Here is a 21,898-nt window from a genome sequence, read left to right on the forward strand (position 1 = left end):
TTTTAAAATTCACCAGCCTTAATTTGTAACATTCTATTGATAGATATAATCCATATAAACAAAAGCTCTTTGGGGTCATCAATAATTTTAGAATGTAAAGGGGTCCAGAGAGCAAAAAGTTTGGGAACTGCTTGGTTAAGTGACTTCATCACCACACAGTCATTATGTATCAAAGGCAAGATTTGACTCCATGTCCTCTTGACCCTGGGCAGCTAGATGGCACAGTGGATAGAGTGCGGGCCCTGGAGACAGGAGGACCTAAGTTAAAATCTAGCCTCAGAAACTTACTAGCTGTGTGACCCTGAGCAAGTCACTTAGCCTTGTTTTCCTCAGTTTCCTCATCTGTAAAATGAGCTGGAAAAGGAAAGAGCAAACCACTCCAATATCTTTGCCAAGAAAACCCCAAAAGGGATCATGGAGTGTCAGACATAACTGAAATGACTCAACAACCACCTCTTTACCCCATTATGTATTGTAACTTTAATTTCTTTTAATTGATTTAAATCAATTGATTGATGGAGAGCAGGATACTTGCCATTTTCTACCTGTGTTTTAGAACTGTTCTGAGGTCATGGCTCCCCAAAACTAGATAGAGAGCTGAATAGGACTGGTAGGCAAGATGGGAATTTCATAAGTGTAGGAAATACTCTAGAGTAGATGGTTGAATTTGAACAGGGGTGAAATGTATCATTCATTTCCGCATGTTTATATTTGAGCTGAAGCTACCCCAAAACTGACTATTGCCCAGGTCCCAATGGGTACTAACTTTTGACTAGATAACTTTGACCCACTCCCCTCTTCCAAATAGTTATGAATTAAGCCCATTTACCATTCCCTACCTCCACATTCTTTTTTTTTTTTTTTTGATGAGGCAATGGGGGTTAAGTGACTTGCCCAGGGTCACACAGGTATTAAGTGTTAAGGTCTGAGGCCGGATTTGAACTCAGGTACTCCTGACTCCAGGGCCAGTGTTCTATCCACTGAGCCACCTAGCTGCCCCCTTACCTCCACATTCTTGCAAACATGGCCACTCACAGATTTTGGAAGATCAGGGTTGAGTTACTAGCCCAGATGAGATTCCTTCTAGACTCCTGGGCATTGCCAAATGACCTGCTAATGTGCCCCCAGGATTCCTGGGATATCTACTGTGACATTGTATCCTAAAGATTCACCCCAGGGATTCCTGGGCTATCTACTGTGATGTTGCATCTTAAGAAACACTGGGCATTTCTTAGCTGCTCTGCAGATGAACTCACCTACTACATATTTTCTCCCTTGATTAGAATGTGAGCTTCTTGAAAATAGGGAGTATCTCACTTTTCTATTTGTACTCTCAATACTCATCAAAGTGCCTGGCATATAGTAGGTGATTCATGAATGCTTTTTCATTTATTCATTCATTTATTTGTACCACACACTCTATTGAAGTCTCTCTCTATAGTCACCAATGGGTGCTTGCTGGGCTCTTTGTCACTTTGTGGAGCAAATACGGCATAGACATTTCCACTTGAGTTTCAAGTTTCAAGATAGAATTGAACTACCGATGACTAAAGAGCCAAGGAAATGGACCATACCAAATTGATAACAAAGTGACAGTACTCTTTCTTTTGGTCACTGATATATACCTGAAAGGATCTGTGATTCCATCAATGTGGATATTTCCTCCTGTGGGGCAGATTGTCCACTTCACCATGCCTTTTGCTCCTCAGCAATTCTCCATGTTCTTCATAGATCTTTTTTTTTTTGGTGAGGCAATTTGGGTTAAGTGACTTGCCCAGGGTCACACAGCTAGTAAGCGTTAAGTGTCTGAGGTCGCATTTGAACTCAGGTCCTCCTGAATCCAGGGCCAGTACTCTATCCACTGTGCCACCTAGCTGCCCCTCTTCATAGATCTTTGACAGATGACCTACTCAACATGCTACAGGCTTTTCTCTAGCTCTTTATACATGTCTTGGATTCCAATGCATTCCTTGGGCTGTCCATCCATATTCTCTCCCTTTTGGGTCCACCTCCTTTTCTGATCTTATGCTTCCCTTAGGACATTTTCTTGCGTTGGTCATTGTTTGAATATATGCTACTTGTACCCTCTACAGGAAGTCATTGATGAAGAATGAAATTACAAAATTATTTCAAGGACACAGAAGAAATTTATGAAATATTCTGTAATGCAACTTAGGTAATTTAGAATACCTGGGTGCCATAAATTCATACATTAAAAACTGAGATTAAAGACTAGAAATTCTTTTATTGAAATCAAGTTTTCTTCAACAAAGTCCTTTGGCACTAAATGCTACTGTTTTCTTCACTCTTCTGTTTAGGCTCCTAGAGATGTGGGAATGAGCATGTGGATTTAAGAGAGATGTAATTTGTCAGTAGAAGGTATCCATCCTCAGCAGACCCAGAAAATAGGTTTAACCTAATTTCCATTAGCATTTTGGACTTCTGGAGTTAGAAGGGATTTTAGAGGTAGTTTAGGTCAGCTCCCTTATTTTACAGATGAAGAAACTGAGGCACAGAAAGATGAAGTGACTTGCTTAAAGCCATATAGTTAGTTGTTGGTAGAAACAGAAACAGAATCCAAGTTTCCTTTCTCCCCTTCCAGCCCTCTCTTCTGCTAAATCATTTGTTATTTTATTTTTACCTTGGTTGGGATTGTGTCTCTAAGCCCTGTCTTATAGAAGTCAAAAATTATTTGCTACGTTCCTAAGATGCATATAGTGTGGTGTGACTTAGAACTGTGTAAGATTGCATAGGACATTATCTAAGTTGTTCCATTGCAGTAGAACGACTGCTTCTGGGGCTCTGGCCCCAACAGACCACTTCTACAATCCTTCCCAATTAAATTTCCAACTCCTGGAACACTGAGGTCAAATAGAGCATCCTGCCCTTGGATCAGGAAAGCAAGAAGTGAAAAGATGAAAAGGAAGAAAAAAGAATTTAAGAAGCAATTCAGAAAAGGAGTAGGAAAGAAAGGACAAATAAGGAGTAGGACAGGAGAAAAAACCCCAAAGTGTAGAAAAGCAGAGGCAAATAATTATAAATTATTTCTTTTTCACACACTAACAATGAAAAAGATATTTATTGAGAAGTTTCTGGAGTCTGCTAAATATTAAGAAAACCTCATATGATCATGTTGCTTGACTAAATTAAAGATTTCAGGTGCTTTGAACTGGAGACAACTTCCCAACTAAAATTATCGAAAAACATGAAAAGTACAATATATATATATATATATATATATATATATATATATATATATATATATATATACACGTCAAACAACACTATTCAATGATAGTTTGCTTGGGTCAAGAATTATGTTGCTCTTTGCTGGGCCATCTCTTTTCTCGATCAGACTGTGTTTTCTCAGTAAAACTCTAAACTGTTTGAAGGCAGGTAATTCCATCCCTTGAATTCCATACCCCAACTAGGCAAAGAATATATTTCATATAAAATCCTGATTTACTCACTTTCTCCTTAAACTCTTTGCTAGTATATGAAGTAAGTCAGGCTAAAAATCAAACACATCATTTTTGTATATTTATTTATATGACAAAATTCTCGTTTCATAATATCACAAATCTAGAGTTGGAACTGACCATGTAGTTCAACATCTTCATTTTATAGATGAGGAAATAGGAGATGGAGTGACTGACTTGAATGAACTTCAGAGGTCATTTGAATATTAATTCAAAATCCTAGTATCCTTACTTGTATGAATGTATAACTATAAGGATATTTAAGATCTATCAGCGACTATTAGAAGAGATGTTAAGTCTATTTGTGTTGTTTCCATTCTGCCCCAAATTCAGTGTTCTTACTATTCTGTGCATTATTAGAAAACATTATATTGAGTCACTACATTAATATTTTAAGTAGTTATGCTAAACTAAATAGTTTAAACTAGGGACTTAAGGAGACCAATACACACATTAACAGACTAATTAGCAAATGCTATGAAACATCATTAAGTGTTAAATTTGTGTTTGGAGTCATTTTCTGGTTGTTGTTTTTTTCTTGAGTAACTGATTTAAAAACTTTCTCTCAATACCTTGAGCAACTGATAATGGCTGTTGCTCAGTGATCCTTCTATTCTACCATTATTACTCCATACTTTTTTTCTCCACAATAACTGTTCTAAAACTTTTCTTTTCTCCTCTTGCCTCCAACTGTATTCCCATCTTCAACACTTAGAACAGGTGACTCAGTCTATTATTTAATTGAGATTGAGGCCATCTGATATTAATCTCTTCCATCTTCCTTTCTATCCCTTAAAACATCTAAGCAGCTCATCTTAATTAATTCTTGTTCATGGCTTTCTTCCTTCTAGAAGAAGGATCCACTCCATAGAGTTAGGCTTTCTTCTAATTCTTTTGAATATTCTTGCATTACCTGAACAATTTTTGGGCTGTCCATCTGTTTTTCCCTCGTGTTATATTAATCAATCAATTAATTAACTAGTCACCAAGAGTTTAAGAGCCTACTATGTGCCATTCATGGCACTAGACACACATACAAGCACAAAAATGAAACAGTTCCTGCCTTCAAGGAGCTTTCATTCTGTTCATTCCCCTTCATTATCAAGTCATAAATGTCTTTGATGGTATTCTTTAGGTCACATCTTATGTGCAAATAATTGTTAGTCTAGGGTAGCATCTTTCTTACACCTACCTTCAACTTTTCCACTGATGATGCCCTTTGGGTCATCAGCAATTCTGGTCCTTTAAGATCATGGTGTTTCATGATTTATAGTCATATAGCACCATGGAAAAATATTGGTATTAAAATGATGGTGTGTTTTAGCAGCAATAAGTTTAAGGCGATTGAAAATGTTACACACAAGACACTTGAACTTCAGTGTGCCTGTGTGGGTGAGACAAAAATCGCATTTTTACCTGAAGCCATTTTCATGGTTGCACAATTCCTTGAGTTGTGATATGGCTGTTTACTTTTCCTTCCTTATACATCTCTGGAAGTATGAGCGTTTGTTTATTGTGTAACCTGGTAGACTTGTCTGATCTTTCCTCATACTGTGTCTGTCTAACATACAGACAACTCTGTTGGCTTAGTCTAAGGAGTGCTTTAGGCAGTATGTTCCTATGTGATTAGGGAACTTTCTTTCTATGTAAATAGAAAGGAGAATAAAGAAAAGAACCAATATGGTATAATAGAAAGAGCACTGGTCTGGGAGTCAGAACTCTAGTCCTAAATCTCCACCTTTGTGTGAATCTGGGCTAGTTCCTTAACTTTTGAGCCTCAGTTTCCTCATTTGTCAAATGGGAATAATAGTTCCTTTACTCCTTCCCTGTTGTGAAACAAGAACTTTATAAATCTTAAAGCACTACATAATTGTGAGTGATATGAATTTGATACGTTTAGTATGAGTTTGTGTAATAGATTGCACAATAAAGTAATATTATATAAATTACCATATTAAGAATTACAAAAATATATGACTTACATAAAATATTATATGAATATATACATATACCTAAATTATATATAAGTTAGAACTCATCAGGATCATGTTCTATATATAAATATCCTGGGATTCTTGGATGCTATATTGACTCATCTATTATTTTTGTTGTTATAAATATTCCCCTGATGAGAGGAAGAGGAAAAAATCCTTCTCGTTTAGGATGTTTATAGCAATGATCTACCCCCCACCCCAAACAATGAGCTGTAAACATGGGAGATGAAGACTATGTCTACTTGGCACAAAATGTCTCTTAAAAGTTAAAAAGTATAGCATGGGTATAGAGGCAAGAGGCCCGGACTAGCAATTAGGAAGCTTGGGCTCCAGTGCCAGTTCTGATATTAGCTATGTGGCTTTAGGCAAAATATTCAACCCTAATGTCCAATATGAGGAAATCAGATGAGAAGATCTTGGCCTGAAAGTTCTATTGTTCTAAATATCCAGAGGTGTGGCTTAACTAGTGCCAAGCATCCAGGGCATTTAAGAACATCCTATTTAGTAGTTACTTTATTCAGTTTTTATCTGGATATCTAGCATCATGTGGTTATGACCCAAGTTTCTTCTGAAGGCAACTGTAAGGACCCCTTTGATTTGCTTTCTCTCTATACAATTGATATTAAAATCATTGTGGTGGCTAGGTAACAAGTACCTACAATATATGAGGTATTATTCAGGGGCACACTGCGTATCATCTCGAGATATGACCAAGATTTGTTTCAAGTAATTGGATCAAATGAGAAATAATTAAGTTTAACAATAAGATGTTCTCAATAGTTTTTAAAGCACCCATTACATACTCATAACTCCACTGCAAAGAAGGCCATTTTGCCTCCTATGAGATAAATGGTAATGCCATCTCAAAGGTCTTGGTTGCTTTCAAATAGGCAGAATGTGGTTTCATCTGAAAGGCTGGTAAGGTAAAATCTTACCATCAAAATTGCTTTAAGAATCAGAAGATAAACAGTTCTATGAGAACCATTATTTTGATTCCATCTTTCTTACTTAATAATAATTTGTATTTACATAGTGCTTTGACATCTGCAAAGTGCCTTCCATATAGCATTTGAATCTGTGAGGTAGAGACCAGGGGTATTATTATCTCCGTTTTACAAAGGAGGAAAACGAGACTCAGACAGTTTAAGTGACTTGCCGATGATCATACAGTTAGAAAGTGTCAGAGGCAGGATCTAAACCCAGCACTTCCTGATTCCAAGTTCACCCCTGTTCTTCCTATATACTATGCCACACTTCACCTTACATTAATTAGGGTTCATTAAAAGTTGCTCCCGTAGATATCGTTTTTTCTGAAATATCAAGGAAATTCTTGTTCATTAAATACACTTGATTATGTCTCTACCAAATGATCTTGAGTTAAAAAAAATTTTTTTTTTACTATGTTTTTGATTAGCTAGCTCTTGGTTTCTATTATTTCCAGAAATGTCATCAGAACACTGAAACCTCTCCTCCTGCCCATGTTATTGGTACTAATAAGCATTTTCCCATGTGAAATCGGAATGTAAACCTAAATAGGCAACAGGATACCAAATGTCCATTTTCATTCTGTCAAGTAAATGAGGTTCTTTTAAGAACTCAAACAAGAAAAATTGAACAAGCCATTTGGATCAAAATGCAGAGCAAAGCCTTGGATGTTTGCTGGATGCTTTCAAGATGCCTCAACTGGGGCATGAAAAGCATAAGAGAGAAAAGGATAAGCCTAGCTATAGGTTGGAAATCAGGTGGTATTGATTAAACAATAGGAATCTAAGAAGACTTATTTGATAACATATCTTATGGCCAGATGATTCAAAGGCACCAGAATTCAGCCTGATTCATTTCTAGTTATCTTCATAGTCGAATTGGACCAAGGCAGAAAAAAAATCTGATGAAAGGTGCAGAAACTGGCCATTAGTATACAGTTTACAACAACCACATCTTTTCCTTCTCCTGTTCCGATTATTACTACTACTACTCAACCTATTTAATTATGTTATATAGATGTGGTATTTGACAGGTTGTAAAATTTTCTCTAAAGAGAAGGAAATTAACTTAGGCAAACCAACCTTTTAGTTTTAAAAAGTTACAAGTAAACCCATACATGTACTTGCATGATAATTCTATTTCTCTTATTTTTCTCAGAGCCATTTAAGTCACTCCTATGGCTCCCCCAAACTACACTGTAATTAGAATAAACTATATTACACATGTTTCTATTAAACTTTTATAGGCTTAAAAAATCAAACTTGAAACATCTCATAAAACTGAAAAATTAAGACTTAAACAAATAGGCTCCAAAATATACCAAATAGGCTCCAAAATATACCAAAATATGCCATTCATAAATATTTCTTTCTTTCTTCCTTCCTTCCTTCCTCCCTTCCTTTCTTTCTTCCTTCCTTCCTTCCTTCCTTCCTTCCTTCCTTCCTTCCTTCCTTCCTTCCTTCCTTCCTTCCTTCCTTCCTTCCTTCCTTCCTTCCTTCCTTCCTTCCTTTATTTCTTTCTTCTACTTTTTTTGCAGGGCAATGAGGGTTAAGTGACTTGCCCAGGGTCACACAGCTAGTAAGTGTCAAGTGTCTGAGGCCGGATTTGAACTCAGGTCCTCCTGAATCCAGGGCCAGTGCTTTATCCACTGTGCCACCTAGCTGTCCCTCAAACCAACCATTCTTATAGGCTTACTCTAGCCTATGTAACTACACAGAAAAAGGGAGAGAAGGAATTTTCATTTTTGTGTGTCCATGTTTCAACATAATACCAAATAGAGATTTGTTTAGAACAATATATTAGACACAAATAATAAAACAAGTGTATTGTTTGTATGCTAAACAAACAATATATTAAATATGCTCATTTAATCATTCTTCCTAGGCAAAGAAGCCTATCATAATATCATAAACGATTGTTACCCTTCATGTTTGAAGATGACCGAAATGACATCACTATGTTGGGATTGAGGTACAGTGTGTCCAACTGTGGCTGATCAAACCAATATAAGCTCAGAAGGTTCTACCACGGGTTGAGCACAAATAGTCTATATGAACATTTGGAATGGAGGTATCTCCAAGTTTGTGCATCTAACATTTCAATTCAGGTATCTTTATAGTATAGTAGACAGAGCTCAGGACTTGGAATCAGGAAAACCTTGTTTAAAATCATACCTTATTAACTTTGTGACTGGGTGAGTCACTTAAACTTTCTCAACTTCCATTTTTCCTTCTGTAAAAAAGGTATAATAAATAGTACCTAATACAACTTATTATAAGTATCAAGTAAAAGGGGGCAGCTAGGTGGTGCAGTGAATAAAGCACCAGCCCTGGATTCAGGAGGACCTGAGTTCAAATTGGGCCTCAGACCCTTGACATTTACTAGCTTTGTGACCCTGGGTAAGTCACTTAACCCTCATTGCCTCACCAAAAAAAAAAATATCAAGCAAAATATTGTATATAAAATACTTTGCAAAACTTGAAAAGCTATCTAAATGGGAGCTATTGATATTAAGTAAAACATTCTTGAGGCCAGAGGGAAAAAAAGTTTAGAATGTTTGTAGAAAGAGAAGAAAAACACAGTATATGCCATACAAAGGCCATGAACTTTCTTGGAAGTGATTTGGACTAGAGTCAAATCATCAGCTAGTCTTTCTCCCTGCTTCAATTTTAATATGCTCAGTTTTGTAATGAGCATAAGTCTTAGAATGCCCTTTTCAGAGAAGCTACAATGTTTTAGGAATTAACTCGTCATTCCTTACAAAATAGCCTATTAAAAAAGTATGAAACAATATCAGCAACTTCCTCTTTCATATGAAAAAAATAAGGAAAAGAGAAATTCAACCCAGAAGGCCTAGAGTGTTCAAAAAGTCCCGCATTTGGTGAAATGCTATTTGAGGCCTAAACACTTTGGCCGCATTGTACACAGAAAGTGAACAGCATAGAAGACACTGAAGCCATATTTGGACTCTGGTTAGGTCCACACAGATAAAATGTACTTTCAATAAATTCTCCTCAGTCACAGCCTTTCAGAGTCCTGCTAGTTCCTGGCCACCTTACTCTGGAAGCCTTTCTTGTTTGCACATCATATCCTGTAAGGATTTTGTGGAGGTCATCAAACCAAGGACAAAGCTGAAACAAGAAGTCCTCCTAATATCATTCCTTACCCAAGTGAAATTCTACAACCACATTCTCTATCTCAGCAAGAAATTAATACTTTGTCCCTATCAGTTCAGAGCTGATTCTCTATAGAAAGATGATTCTATTCTTATTACCTGAAGTCTATGCTCCCTACTGGAGTGTGTGCATATTAATAAAATGAAACAATTATTATTTTATATGAGTAAACAAAATATGCTCTTATTTTAACCTAAGTTTCATTAAATATACAAAGAAACTGTTTTCCTGAGCTAGGGAATAGGGATCAGGTCTATGATTTCATCAGTATTGAGCAGGAAATAGCAAACTGTGGCCTATGGGCCAAATTCAGCCTGCCATCCGTTTTTGCATGGCCTACCTGCTAAGAATGGTTTTTACTTTTTTTTTTTTTTTAGTGAGGCAATTGGGGTTAAGTGACTTTGCCCAGGGTCACACAGCTAGTAACTGTTAAGTGTCTGAGGCCGGATTTGAACTCAGGTACTCCTGACTCCTGGGCCAGTGCTCTATCCACTGCGCCACCTAGCTGCCCCTGGTTTTTACATTTTAACCATTCTCTATTCTAGGGCTGTACAAAAACAGGCACTGAGCTGGATTTGGCTCTCAGGCTGGGGTTTGTACAACCCTGGTATAGGGGATTTCTAGAGGAGAAAACTCCCTCTCCTGATGCAGTTTGTCACCTTATTTGAAACAGAGAGTTGTCTTGAGCACTGAGAAGTTAAGTGAGTCATCTAGATCCATCAAGACTTGAACCCAGGTCTTCCTGGCTCCAATGCCAGCTCTGTATTGATTGTGCTATGCTGTGGATTCAGAAGGGTTCAAAATGTTATGAAAGTTCTTTCTGGTTTCATCACAGTCCTCATACTACATCTTTTTTAAAAAAAATAAACATTTTTAGGTCATCTCAAATGTTTCCTTAATCCTTCTCTCCAGTACCTACCATGTCACCCAAAATGGCTTCTGTTTATAATCCTCGGATCTCTGGTTAAATTTGAAACCAACAAAGAAAAGTTTTCTCAGTGAGGAAAACAAATCCATGTCCTGTCCTGGATGTTCACCACAACCTCAGTGGCCATTTGCAATGTCAGAAACACCCAGATGATAAATATAAGAAGCTGTGTTCACGTAAATTCAAGGGCGAGTAACAGGATAAATATGATGAAAGGGTATAGTGAACAAAAACAAACCATAGACTGCCATACCTTTCCTCCATTGAAATCTCTTTCAGCTGTTGGTGTGGCTTAGTGCCTTCCATTTCCCTGATGCTTACCGCGTAGATCTTAGTGGTATAGTCAATGGCCTTTTCCCTGGCAACATCACTGTCATAGCCTCAAATCACAAAAGTGACAAGATTAGAAACCGCAGCTTTGTTGAAGGAGCACATGAAGAGATGAGGACAAATGGGGCAACCAAAATGAACTAGTTTATTTGTGGTGTTTGACTTACCTCCATCCTCCTCAGCATCTGTATCTGATTCCTCACTGTCAACCAATTTACTTTCCTGGGTTCCTACGAATTCTCTTGTCCAGATCATCAGAGCAGTATCGGCGCCGCCTACAGTTAGCAGTACAGAATCATTATGCAACCATCTGACATTGGTGACATGGGCACCATGCCCCACATATTTCTTGAATTTTGCATGTTGGCCCTGCAACACAAGGAATATGCAGATTACACAGTCGTCTTATGTTTTGTTCTTTCTCCTCCTATTTATTCCTTATTATTTTCCACATCAGAATTTTTCTGGAACATAATTTTAAGTAAACAGCTTGTTTAAGGAACTACTTTGAAAATTATATGAGCAGAAGTTGTGGCATCTATTACAAATCAAAAATGTTTTGTTTTGTTTGTTTTGTTTTTGTGGGGCAATGAGGGTTAAGTGACTTGCCCAGGGTCACACAGCTAGTAAATGTCAAGTGTCCGAGGCCTGATTTGAATTCAGGTCCTCCTGAATCCAGGGCCAGTGCTTTGTCCACTGCTCCACCTAGCTGCCTCCACAAATCAAAAATGTTAAAAAATGTTACTGCAATCCAGAGATATTTTAATGAAGTGGATCAGAATTAAGGATGTTGACTTAGTCTAGAAATTTAGACATCTGTAGGCATGGGGCATCTTTTTTATGATTAAAAACAACTAAATACAGGAAAAAATAGTTTTACTCAAATAGTAGAGTCTATTGGTGGTGTCCAAAAGTTACAAATTTAGTGTGAAAGTTTGTTTTTATTTGATCACAATTCTCATAAATCACTAATATATGTAAGATACTGACTCTAGATAATCCCAATTGCATCTTTAATTTCTCTCTACAGAGGCTGATAGCCAGTCTGTGACTCAAAAAAGGTTCCGCTATAACCCAATGTTCTTGAAATGGACAAATAAAATCTTCCTTAATGAAGACAATAGAATAATCTACTGGATATTATTCATCATGAACTCAGAAGTAATTTCTACCACCAGAAATATAAGGATGAAAGAGATATGAGAAATTGTGCTACCTGGGATTTAGAGAAAAGATAAACACAATGAAGGGTGAAGTCCTGTTAGTGTCAGGAGACCAGAAGCTAAAAATGAGCTGAGGATGGCAGAAAATGCAACAAGAAGGACTTTTTAAAACTTTGTTGGGGACAACAAGAAGATCAAAGAGATGAAAGACCTGGGGCAGCTAGATGGCACAGTGGATAAAGCACTGGCCCTGGATTCAGGAGTACCCGAGTTCAAATTTGGCCTCAGACACTTGACACTAACTAGCTGTGTGACCCTGGGCGAGTCACTTAACCCTCATTGCCCTGCAAAAAAAAAAAAAGAGAGAGAGAGAGAGAGATGGAAGACCTGATGACATTACATGATAGAGAGAAGGCAGAACCATTTCACTCTTATTCTAGCAAATGATCTTCAGATTAGGAAGACTGGGACAAAAACAGTTACCAAGAGGTTAAAACACAATAAATGAGGAGATGGTAAAAGAAAATGCAGATGTTTTTTATGAGTTCATTTTACTAGGATCAAATGAACTTCATCTCAAAGTAGAAAGAACTGGAAGATACAATTGCTAAGCTACTACACTGTCAGTAAACTTTGAGAAACATAGAGAATAGAAACTGGAGAAGGGAAAATGTGCAGATTTTCAAAAAAGGAAAGAAGGTGAATTCTTCAAACTAAGGGCCAGTGAGCTTGATATTAATTCATGATAAGGTTCTAGAATGTAGTAAAGGAATGGTTTGTAAACATTTAGAAAGGGAAGGAGTGATTACTAAGAGCCAGCATAGCTGCAGCAATAATAGGTTATGCCAGATTAACTTAATTTACTTTTTCACAGGGTTGATAGACTAGATCAGGGGACTGCTACAGACAGTATACCTGGATTTTATCTAACAGTATTTCTGGCAAGGCTTGGACCATCGGTCTTTCAAGGGAGCCCATGTCTCTAAAGACTCTAATGTGTTTCTTCCCAGCTAAGGACAAGATTAAGCTATCAGAAGATTAGACTGGGGGTGGGGGAGGAAGGGGAGGGAAATGTTCAAGAGAAATCTCTCTTGAGAGATATTTAGAGAGACAGAGAGAGAGAAAGGTGGCAGCAGCAGCAAATGGAGGATGCTTTCCAGGAGAGTGACTCTAAACTGGAGCAGAGCCAAGATGGCAGAGGAAAGGCAGTAACTTTCTGGAGTTCTTGACACAATCTGTCCACACACCTCCAAATAACGCCACAAGACAACTCCTGGAGCAGCAGAACCCACAAAAGAACAGAGTGAGATCATTTTCCAGCTAAAGGTGGCTTAAAAGGGTGGCAGGGAAGGTCTGTTGTACTGGGGTGAGAAGGGAGCACAGAATGCAGATCCAGCCCCAGGCAGACCATGTCTCCAGAGCCTCAGCATCATCAGCATCAGCGGCTACTTCTGGAACTCAGCTCACAGATCAGTGAGGGGGTCCAGTGGTTGGCCGGGGAGAGATAGCAGAGGTCTCTGCTGGAGCTGAGGTAGAGTGCTGCTGTGTTCAGAACCAGGAATCAGACTTGAGTGGCAGTGGCCCAGTCGGGGAGGGGCACAGGCACGCCAAACTTGCAACCACAGTGAATCTGATTTCTGCTTCTGTGTTAAAGAGCAAGCAGGCCCGTGGTTACTTACAGACAAGAACACAGGCCAGGTGAGCTGAGAATGTGCCTCTCCTTAAATTGTACCACTTGGGACCCCCTGAAGCTTGGGACAGTGCATCCTGGAAGCAGCGCCCTACTTTAAGAAGGAGTTAAAATCCAAGAAATAGTCTAGGATAATGAGCAAACAAAAGGATGCAGACCATCAAAAGTTTCTTGGGTGACAAGGTAGATCAAAGTACACCCTCAGAAGAAGATAACAAAGTCAAAGCTCCTACATCCAAAGCTTCCAAGAAAAATATGAATTGGTCTCGGGCCATAGAAGCACTCAAAAAGAACTTTGAAGATAAAGTAAAAGGTTAGAGGGAAAAGTAATAGAGGTAGAGGAAAAAATGAAAAGAGAAATAAGAGTGATGCAGGAGAGTCATGAGAATGACTCTAAACTTAGTAAAGGCTGGAACCTGTTCTTTTCCTTGGCTCCCCACTCAGTTTTTAAGAATTCAGCAGTTTGCCTACTGAAAAAAATGGCTGGAACAATGGTACATTTGCTCCCCTTTCTTTTTCTTCTTTTTTAAAATTGCTGTATGCAATCAATTTTTTGTTGTTGTTGAATCATTTCCAGTCATGTCTAACTTTTCATGGTCCTATTTAGGGTATTAATTTTTTTTGGTGAAGATACTGGAGTGGTTTGCCATTTCCTTCCCCGACTCATTTTACAGATGAGAAAACTGAGGCAAATAGGGTTGCCCAGGGTCTCACAGCTAGCAAGTACCTGAGGCCAGATATGCATTCAGAAAATAAGTCTTCCTGATTCCAGGCCTGGTACTCTATCCACTGAACTACCTAGCTGCCCTATGCAATTAATAGCATGGTTTATTACTGTTTCTTTCATGTTTTAAATATTGCTTACTGGCTATTTGGATTTTTTTAAACAATGGTTTTCTAGATACAAATAAGACAATTTTAACAGCATCCTGAATTGCTGTTTTTGCTAGCAGAGAATGTATGTTGTTGGGGAGGATGGCATGAGGATCCGTGGTTAATTTATTACATCAAATTCAATTATCTGGGAAACCTCCTTTCCAACCTGACAATGGGAAAAAAATAACTTGGTGAGTGTTGGATCGTAGCCTTATGAATTTTAACACTCCGTATTTTTAGACTTTGTAAATGTAGAGAGGAGAAACCATGAAGAACCAGGACCCTTGCCATGGATTAAAATCCTCATGAACTAATCTTGTCCCCAAGCAATCAGGTTACGTTGTACCAGGGACTTTGTCTGTCTTCAGTCCCCCGAAGGTGAGATAGGGAAGGGGTACAACCAGAAACCTTGACAAAAAGGTCATACAGCTCTGAGTGGAGTTTTGTGGGTGGACATAGGCATGGTCAAGGAAAATCCATTCCAACCACTCCTTCCAAAGGGAGAGGGGTGAGAAGTACTCCTCGCCCAAACTGACCTCCACAGTGATACCTGCGGGACATCACATAGAAAAGAGTCTCTCATGTAATCCTTTTTTTTTTTTTTTTTTTTTTTTTTTTTACTGAGGCAATTGGGGTTAAGTGACTTGCCCAGGGTCACACAGCTAGTAAGTGTTAAATGTCTGAGGCCAGATTTGAACTCAGGTCCTCCTGACTCCAGGGCCGGTGCTCTATCCACTGTGCCACCTAGCTGCCCCTCATGTAATCCTTGTATAGAATATGAAAGAGATGAGAACTCAATAATAAGGCAGATTTGTTGATTCAGAATTCAGTAAATGGCTAGACCCAAAGAGTAGTCATTTATGGGTCAATGTCACCTTGGAGGAAAACCTCTAGTAGAGTACCCCAGAAATCTGACTGTGGCTCTGTGAGATTTATCACTTTTATCAATGAGTTACATGAAGAAGTAATTGACATGCTTATCAAATTTAAAGAAAACACAAAGTGGGGAGGAGTAGCTAACACATTGGATTGAGATCCCAAAGTTCTTGACAAGTTATAATCAATCAATTGATCCATCAACAAGTATTTATTAAGCATTTACTATGTGGTGGGAACTGTGTGTGCTAGGTGCTAGGGGAACAGGGACAAAGATTTACATGATTCCTACTTTCAAGGAGCTTAGAATGATGGGCTACATCTAATAAGATGAAATTAAATGGAGATAGATGTTAAGTCCTATACAGTTCAAATAATCAACTTCATGGTGGGGGAGATTCAAGATGGATAACAGCATGAAAAAAAAATAAATCTGGGAGTTTTAGCAGACTGTAAACTCAACTAAGTGAACAGTGTTACACGGAAGCAAAAAAATGCTGTATGATGTTGAAAGGCATAGTGTACAGAATGAAGGAGGTAATGGGCTGAATTCTGATCTGGTAAAAAGTCATCTGGAATACTGCGTTCACTATCAGGTACATTTGAGGAATGACTGACAATTCTGGACATGCTCAGTGGAGGAAGAGAGAGCAGGATGGTGACTGGAGACCATGCTAGGATCAATTGAAAGAATTGGGGATGGTTGGCTTACAAAAGAGGAGACTTGGAGGGACCCTAATGGCTGCTTCCAAGAATGTGAAGGGCTGTCATGTGTTAAGAGAGATTAGATTTTTCTCTGCTTAGCTCCCGAGGACAGAATTAGGAGAAATAGGAAAAATTAGAAAGGCTTTCTAATTTCTGCTTGATGTGAAGAAAAGCTTCCTCTAGCAATTAGGAAGTGAGCAAAAGTGGAACAGAGGTAGTAGGTTCCCCTTCCCTGCATCCTGTGGTGGAGACCATTGTTTACATGCGGGTGATAGTGAATGAATTCTGAGGGCCCCTCCAATTCTGAGATTTCAAGAGACTGTATAAAGGACAGAAATCGATTTTGTTGTTCATTATTGGAGATTTCCAGTCTGGCAATGTACCAGTGTTCCCTTTTTCCCCCCAGGGCAATGAGGGTTAAGTGACTTGCCCAGGGTCACACAGCTAGTAAGTGTCAAGTGTCTGAGGCCGGATTTGAACTCAGGTACTCCTGAATCCAAGGCTGGTGCTTTATCCACTGTGCCACCTAGCTGCCCCCACCAATGTTCCAACACCATTTCTTCTGGCATGCTGGAAGTAGGGCACTTTAGGAGAGGTAAAGAAGAACAGTAAGTACTGACTACTTGCAAAAGATGGGGCTGGCTTAAGGGCAGATATGGAAGTGTGTGCCAATTGGGTGGTGGCCTCTTTCACAAAAGGGTAGGGAGGGATGGTGTCAGAAACCAGAAACACCTGAAAATTGGCCCATACTCTATCTTTGGCTTATGTGTTGAAGGTTGTTGGAGGTATTGTTCAGTAAGATAGCTTCTTTCCTCATTTTTACTACTCCTTGGCACTGTCAGGCAATTAAGAAATCCACATCAACCTTTTCAGGATATGAGGGAACCATTTTATGTGCCACACCACCAATTTATGAAAGAATCAACTAGATTTTTATGTCTTTTTCAAAATGTCTAACAGTCTCTCAGTATTAGGGAGTAACCAACAAAACTGAGAGAATCTGGTTCAAGCTTTAAAAATGATTAGTGGAAGAGTCTTCATGTATCATAAATAACTATCAACTCAAAAATTGAATTTGAATAAATGAAATAAATCAGAAGTGAAGTAAAACAATAACTTATTATGTTGATTATATCTTTAATATACAATAAAATTATATCTAAAAAAACAACATTAGTGTTATAGAATGTCTGAGTTATTTGTGTGATTGAACCAAAATGGTCATATGCTATTATTTACCTTTACAGGATACGAAAATAATTTTACAAAACCAAAGTCATCTCCTGTGGCTAAAAGGGAGCAATCTTTGGTAAGACTAGCAGCATTCACATCTGTCACATCGCTGTGTGCTGGCCAAATTCCTTCACAAGTAGGACCCAAAACACATGTCCACGTGTCCCATTCTATCTTCTCAATCTTTAAGAGAGGAGGGAAAAGAAAATCAGCATATTTGGAACAAGACATTGTAACTTTTTATTTTCAATATGGGAGGGAAACTTTTTGATACTAAGTAGTCCCCAGTGACAATTACGCAGACTTCCAGTATTTGTGTAGTTCTGAAGTTCTGTCCCCATAGTCTTTTTTTCCCTTTCCCTTCATTATCTCATTCAACCTTACAGCTTAAATTATCATCTATTTTTTTAAAAAGTCTTATTGATGTGTTTTGTTTTTCTTTTTTTTTTCTTTTTTTAGGCAACGGGGGTTAAGTGACTTGCCCACGGTCACACAGCTAGTAAATGTCAAGTGTCTGAGGCCGGATTTGAACTCAGGTACTCCTGAGTCCAGGGCCGGTGCTTTAACCACTGCGCCATCTAGCTGCCCCTGATGTGTTTTGTTTTGACATTATATCCATTTACAGATGATTCCCCCACTTTGTGAGAGGTCCTTAAAACAAAGTGTAGCAATTAGGTAAGACATAATATAGTGACATCATCTGAAAGAACATATGACATTCCCCAATTGTAGCAATCCTCCCCCTACTTCTCTATATTAAAAAAAATGAACATAAATCTATTTTCTCTCCCTTTAACTCCTGACTCCATTAGAAAAAAATGGACTGGGAGAGCTAGGTGGTGCAATGGATAGAGCACCAGCCCTGGTGTCAGGACGACCTGAGTTCAAATGTGTACACAGACACTTACTAGTTGTGTGACCCTAGGCAAGTCCCTTAACCCTGATTGCCTTCCCATACTCCTCTGAAAAAGAAAGAAAAAGAAAAAAATGGACTAATTGATGTCTCCCATATTTATCCCTTCAGTCTTATCCTCATATTTCTACTCTTGCTCTTCCCTATGCCTCAAATTTACTCCACCTGATTGAAGTTCAATTTTTCCAGTTTGAATGCCATCTTCTCCATGAAGTCTTCCCTGATTACCCCAGTCAGTAATATTTTGCTCCCACACATAATTCAGATATTATTCAGCTTGTGCCTTTTATATGCAGCTCTCATGTATTGTTTTGTATATGTGCATATGCCACCTGCCCTACCAGTGGACTCCAGTAGATTGTGAGCTCCAGAGAGAGGTGATCATGACCTTAATCTTTTCCCCTGACTTGGAATCTAATCTAGCACAGTGCTTCACATGTATATTTATTAAGACACTAACAAGTGTTTGTTGAAGTGGTAACCTAAGCTATATAAACAGCTTCTAAGAAGTGTGTCTAAGGCTTTCTAAGATCACATCTGTATGATATTAAACATCTACATAAAAACTGAAAGACATAGCAAAATATTCAGATATTTTGATCTAGACCAATGTTCTCAATTTTAAAAGTGTAAGACCCTCTTGTTAACGTCAAAACATATTACAGATGCCCATAGTATAGTTGTGCATGTTGATTTGTAAAACACATGATGAGAACAAGTAACTATGAATTCTACAGTGGATAGAGCACTGAGCCAGGAATCAAGAAGACCTGAGTTCAAATTTGGCCTCAGAAACTTATTAGCTGTGTGACTCCAAGAAAGTCACTTAACCCTGTTTGATTAAGTTTTCTTATCTGTAAAATAAGCTGGATAAGGAAATGGTAATCCATTATTTTTTCCAAGAAAATCCCAAATGGGTCATGAAAAATTGAACATAAATGAACAAGCATTTTATTTATCATGATGGTATCTACATACATTTGAGAAATGTTAATACAGGTATGTTTAAGACAGACTGTTAGTGGATAGAGTGCTGGACTTGAAGTCAATAAGGCATGAGTTTTAATCCTGCCATACATACTTACTAGCTGTGTGTGACAAACCATTGAACCATTTTCAGTCTCAGTTTCCTTATTTGTAAATTAGGATTAATTGCACCTCACAGGGTTGTGGTGAGAATCAAATAAGATAGTGTATGTAAGGCTCTTGGAAAACTATAAAATGTTATATAAAATTAAGCTATTATTATTATTATTATTAGTAGTAGTAGTAGTAGTAGTAGCAGTAGTAGTAGTAGTAGTAGCAGTAGCAGTAGTAGTAGTAGTAGTAGTAGTAGTAGCAGCAGCAGCAGTAGTAGTAGTAGTAGTAGTAGTAGTAGTAGTAGTAGTAGTAGTAGTAAATAGACCTGTGATTTCACTGATATAGGAATTCCCAGATGAGGAACCCTCTTCTACTGCTACAAGTCGGTACTTCTTCTGCATGGTCTTAGAGAACAAATGGGAAAATATTTATAAAACACTTAGCACAGTACTTAGTACATAGTAAGCACTTAATAAATTCCTGTTTCCTGTCTTTCCCACTTAGAAAGTTGTCCAGATCACCAGAAAGTTCAAAGACTTGCCCAGGGTCACATATCCAGTATGTGTCAGAAGTGGGACATGAATCCAGGTCTTCCTGGCTTTAAGGCTAGCCCTTTATCCCCAACTTGCCTCTTGGCTACATCATTATTATTTGTTTGTTTTGTCTTGTTTTTTGGTTGTTTTTTTTTTGCAGGGCAATGAGGGTTAAGTGACTTGCCCAGGGTCACACAGCTAGTAAGTGTCAAGTGTCTGAGGCCAGATTTGAACTCAGGTCCTCCTGAATCCAGGGCTGGTGCTTTATCCACTGCATCACCTAGCTGCCCCCATCATCATTATTATTTCCCAGTCCACAAAATGGATGTTTGCTTATTTGATACATTGAATTTGGTATATTTTTTGTTGGAGCTAAATTAAGACAAAACTGACAGTTTGGTGTATATATGGATTTATAGAGCCCTTGCAACAACTTCACAGCCTTCTGGGACACAGTTCTAGACAGTGCCAGAAAACTGGGTATTTGGAAAATGTGCAGATAACGAATTAGAGTTTTCATTTTTGGTCCAGATGAATGGTTTTGGGTTTTTTTTGGTGAGGCAATTGACTTGTCCGGGGTCACACAACTAGTAAGTGTCTGGGGCCAGATTTGAACTCAGGTCCTCCTGAATCCAGGGCTGGTGTGCCACTGAATCCCACTGTGCCACCTAGCTGCCCCAGATGAATGGCTTTGTATAAGTTATAGTCTAGGTTGTTTGATGCATGGTGATGCCTTTTAGCAGTCTCCTCACTTCCTGTCCTTACCCCACCTGCCACAGTCATAAGATTATTTTTTTTTTCTGAGTGTGCGTGTGTCTTTTTACTGTCTGCTTAATTTACTTCATGCCCCAGAGAGGGCCACCATGTGGCTTTATACAGCTGTTCAAGTTATATTGGCCTGTATACAAGTTTTGCACTTGCGAAACGGCCTTATATGAAATGCACAGATGGGAGATTTGCAGTTGGTAGAAGTTAAATTCCAATACCATGAAGGCTTTGATTCTTAGCAATAACCAACAGAGGTTGCATTAAGTTTTCCTGGGGGATTTGGACATGCTCATTTTCATTCAAGATCTGTATCCCGGGCATTATAGCTCTTTTTTAGAGACGCACTTTAAAACACTTTGAAAGTAACTTTTAAAAAAAAATTAGGAAGATGTAGCTAAAATCACAGCCCAGTCTGCTCCCTGGGGGAAATGAAGATTGTTATATTCCCGCAGCATGTAGCCTAGATTTCTGTTATTCTCTGCTCACTTTCTTTCCTTGGAGGTGTAATTATAGAGGTACAGCCTGGATTTTAGTCAGAGTGCCTTGTGATAATGGGATACGTGTCCATTTCCAGTTCTTTGTTCCTTTGGGAAGGGGTAGGGCTACACACAGATTCTATTCTGTGCATATGCTAGTTTTGCTCTAGCACCCTACTATGAAAATTGGATTGGATTGAGCTGACAGAATGCTACTTTGGAGTTTGTAAGTAATGGGCTGGGGTGCTAATTTCCTCTTGCCTTTCCTAAGCTTCCTGCAGGTATATTGGGGGGATCTTTCCCACTGGATTACTATCAGATCTCTATGCCAAGAGCTTTCTTTCTAAAGAAAAAGGAAGGTAGGTGGCACAATGGATAGAGTACTGGTCCTCGAGTCATGAAGACCTGACTTCAAATCAGACTTCAGTCTCTTGAATCAATCTTGAATGAAAATAAGCATATCCAAATCCCCCAGGAAATCTTAATGCAGTTTCTTTTAGTTGTTGCTAAGAATCAAAAACTTCATGTTACTGGAATTTAGCTTCTACCAACTGCAAATCCTTCATCTGTCATTCACTAGTTGTGTGAACCTGGGTTAATCACTTAACCTCTGTTTGCCTCAGTTTCCTTAGGTGTAAAATAAGGAGAATAATAGCACCTACCTCCCAGGGTTGTTGTGAGCCTCGAATATTAA

The 21,898-nt window shown here is 38.5% G+C and overlaps 1 protein-coding gene across 1 annotated transcript in view; it reads right to left on the reverse strand.

Annotated features, from left to right (window-relative positions):
- Window positions 1-21,898, reverse strand: part of EML6 (EMAP like 6) — a 325,245-nt gene that overhangs the window by 43,994 nt on the left and 259,353 nt on the right. The window contains 3 exon segments of the mRNA XM_043989586.1: window positions 10,815-10,941; window positions 11,059-11,260; window positions 17,441-17,617. Coding sequence (XP_043845521.1) covers window positions 10,815-10,941; window positions 11,059-11,260; window positions 17,441-17,617 — 506 coding nt within the window.

Source organism: Dromiciops gliroides, chromosome 2, assembly GCF_019393635.1.
Source record: "Dromiciops gliroides isolate mDroGli1 chromosome 2, mDroGli1.pri, whole genome shotgun sequence".
Lineage (NCBI taxonomy): Eukaryota > Metazoa > Chordata > Mammalia > Microbiotheria > Microbiotheriidae > Dromiciops > Dromiciops gliroides.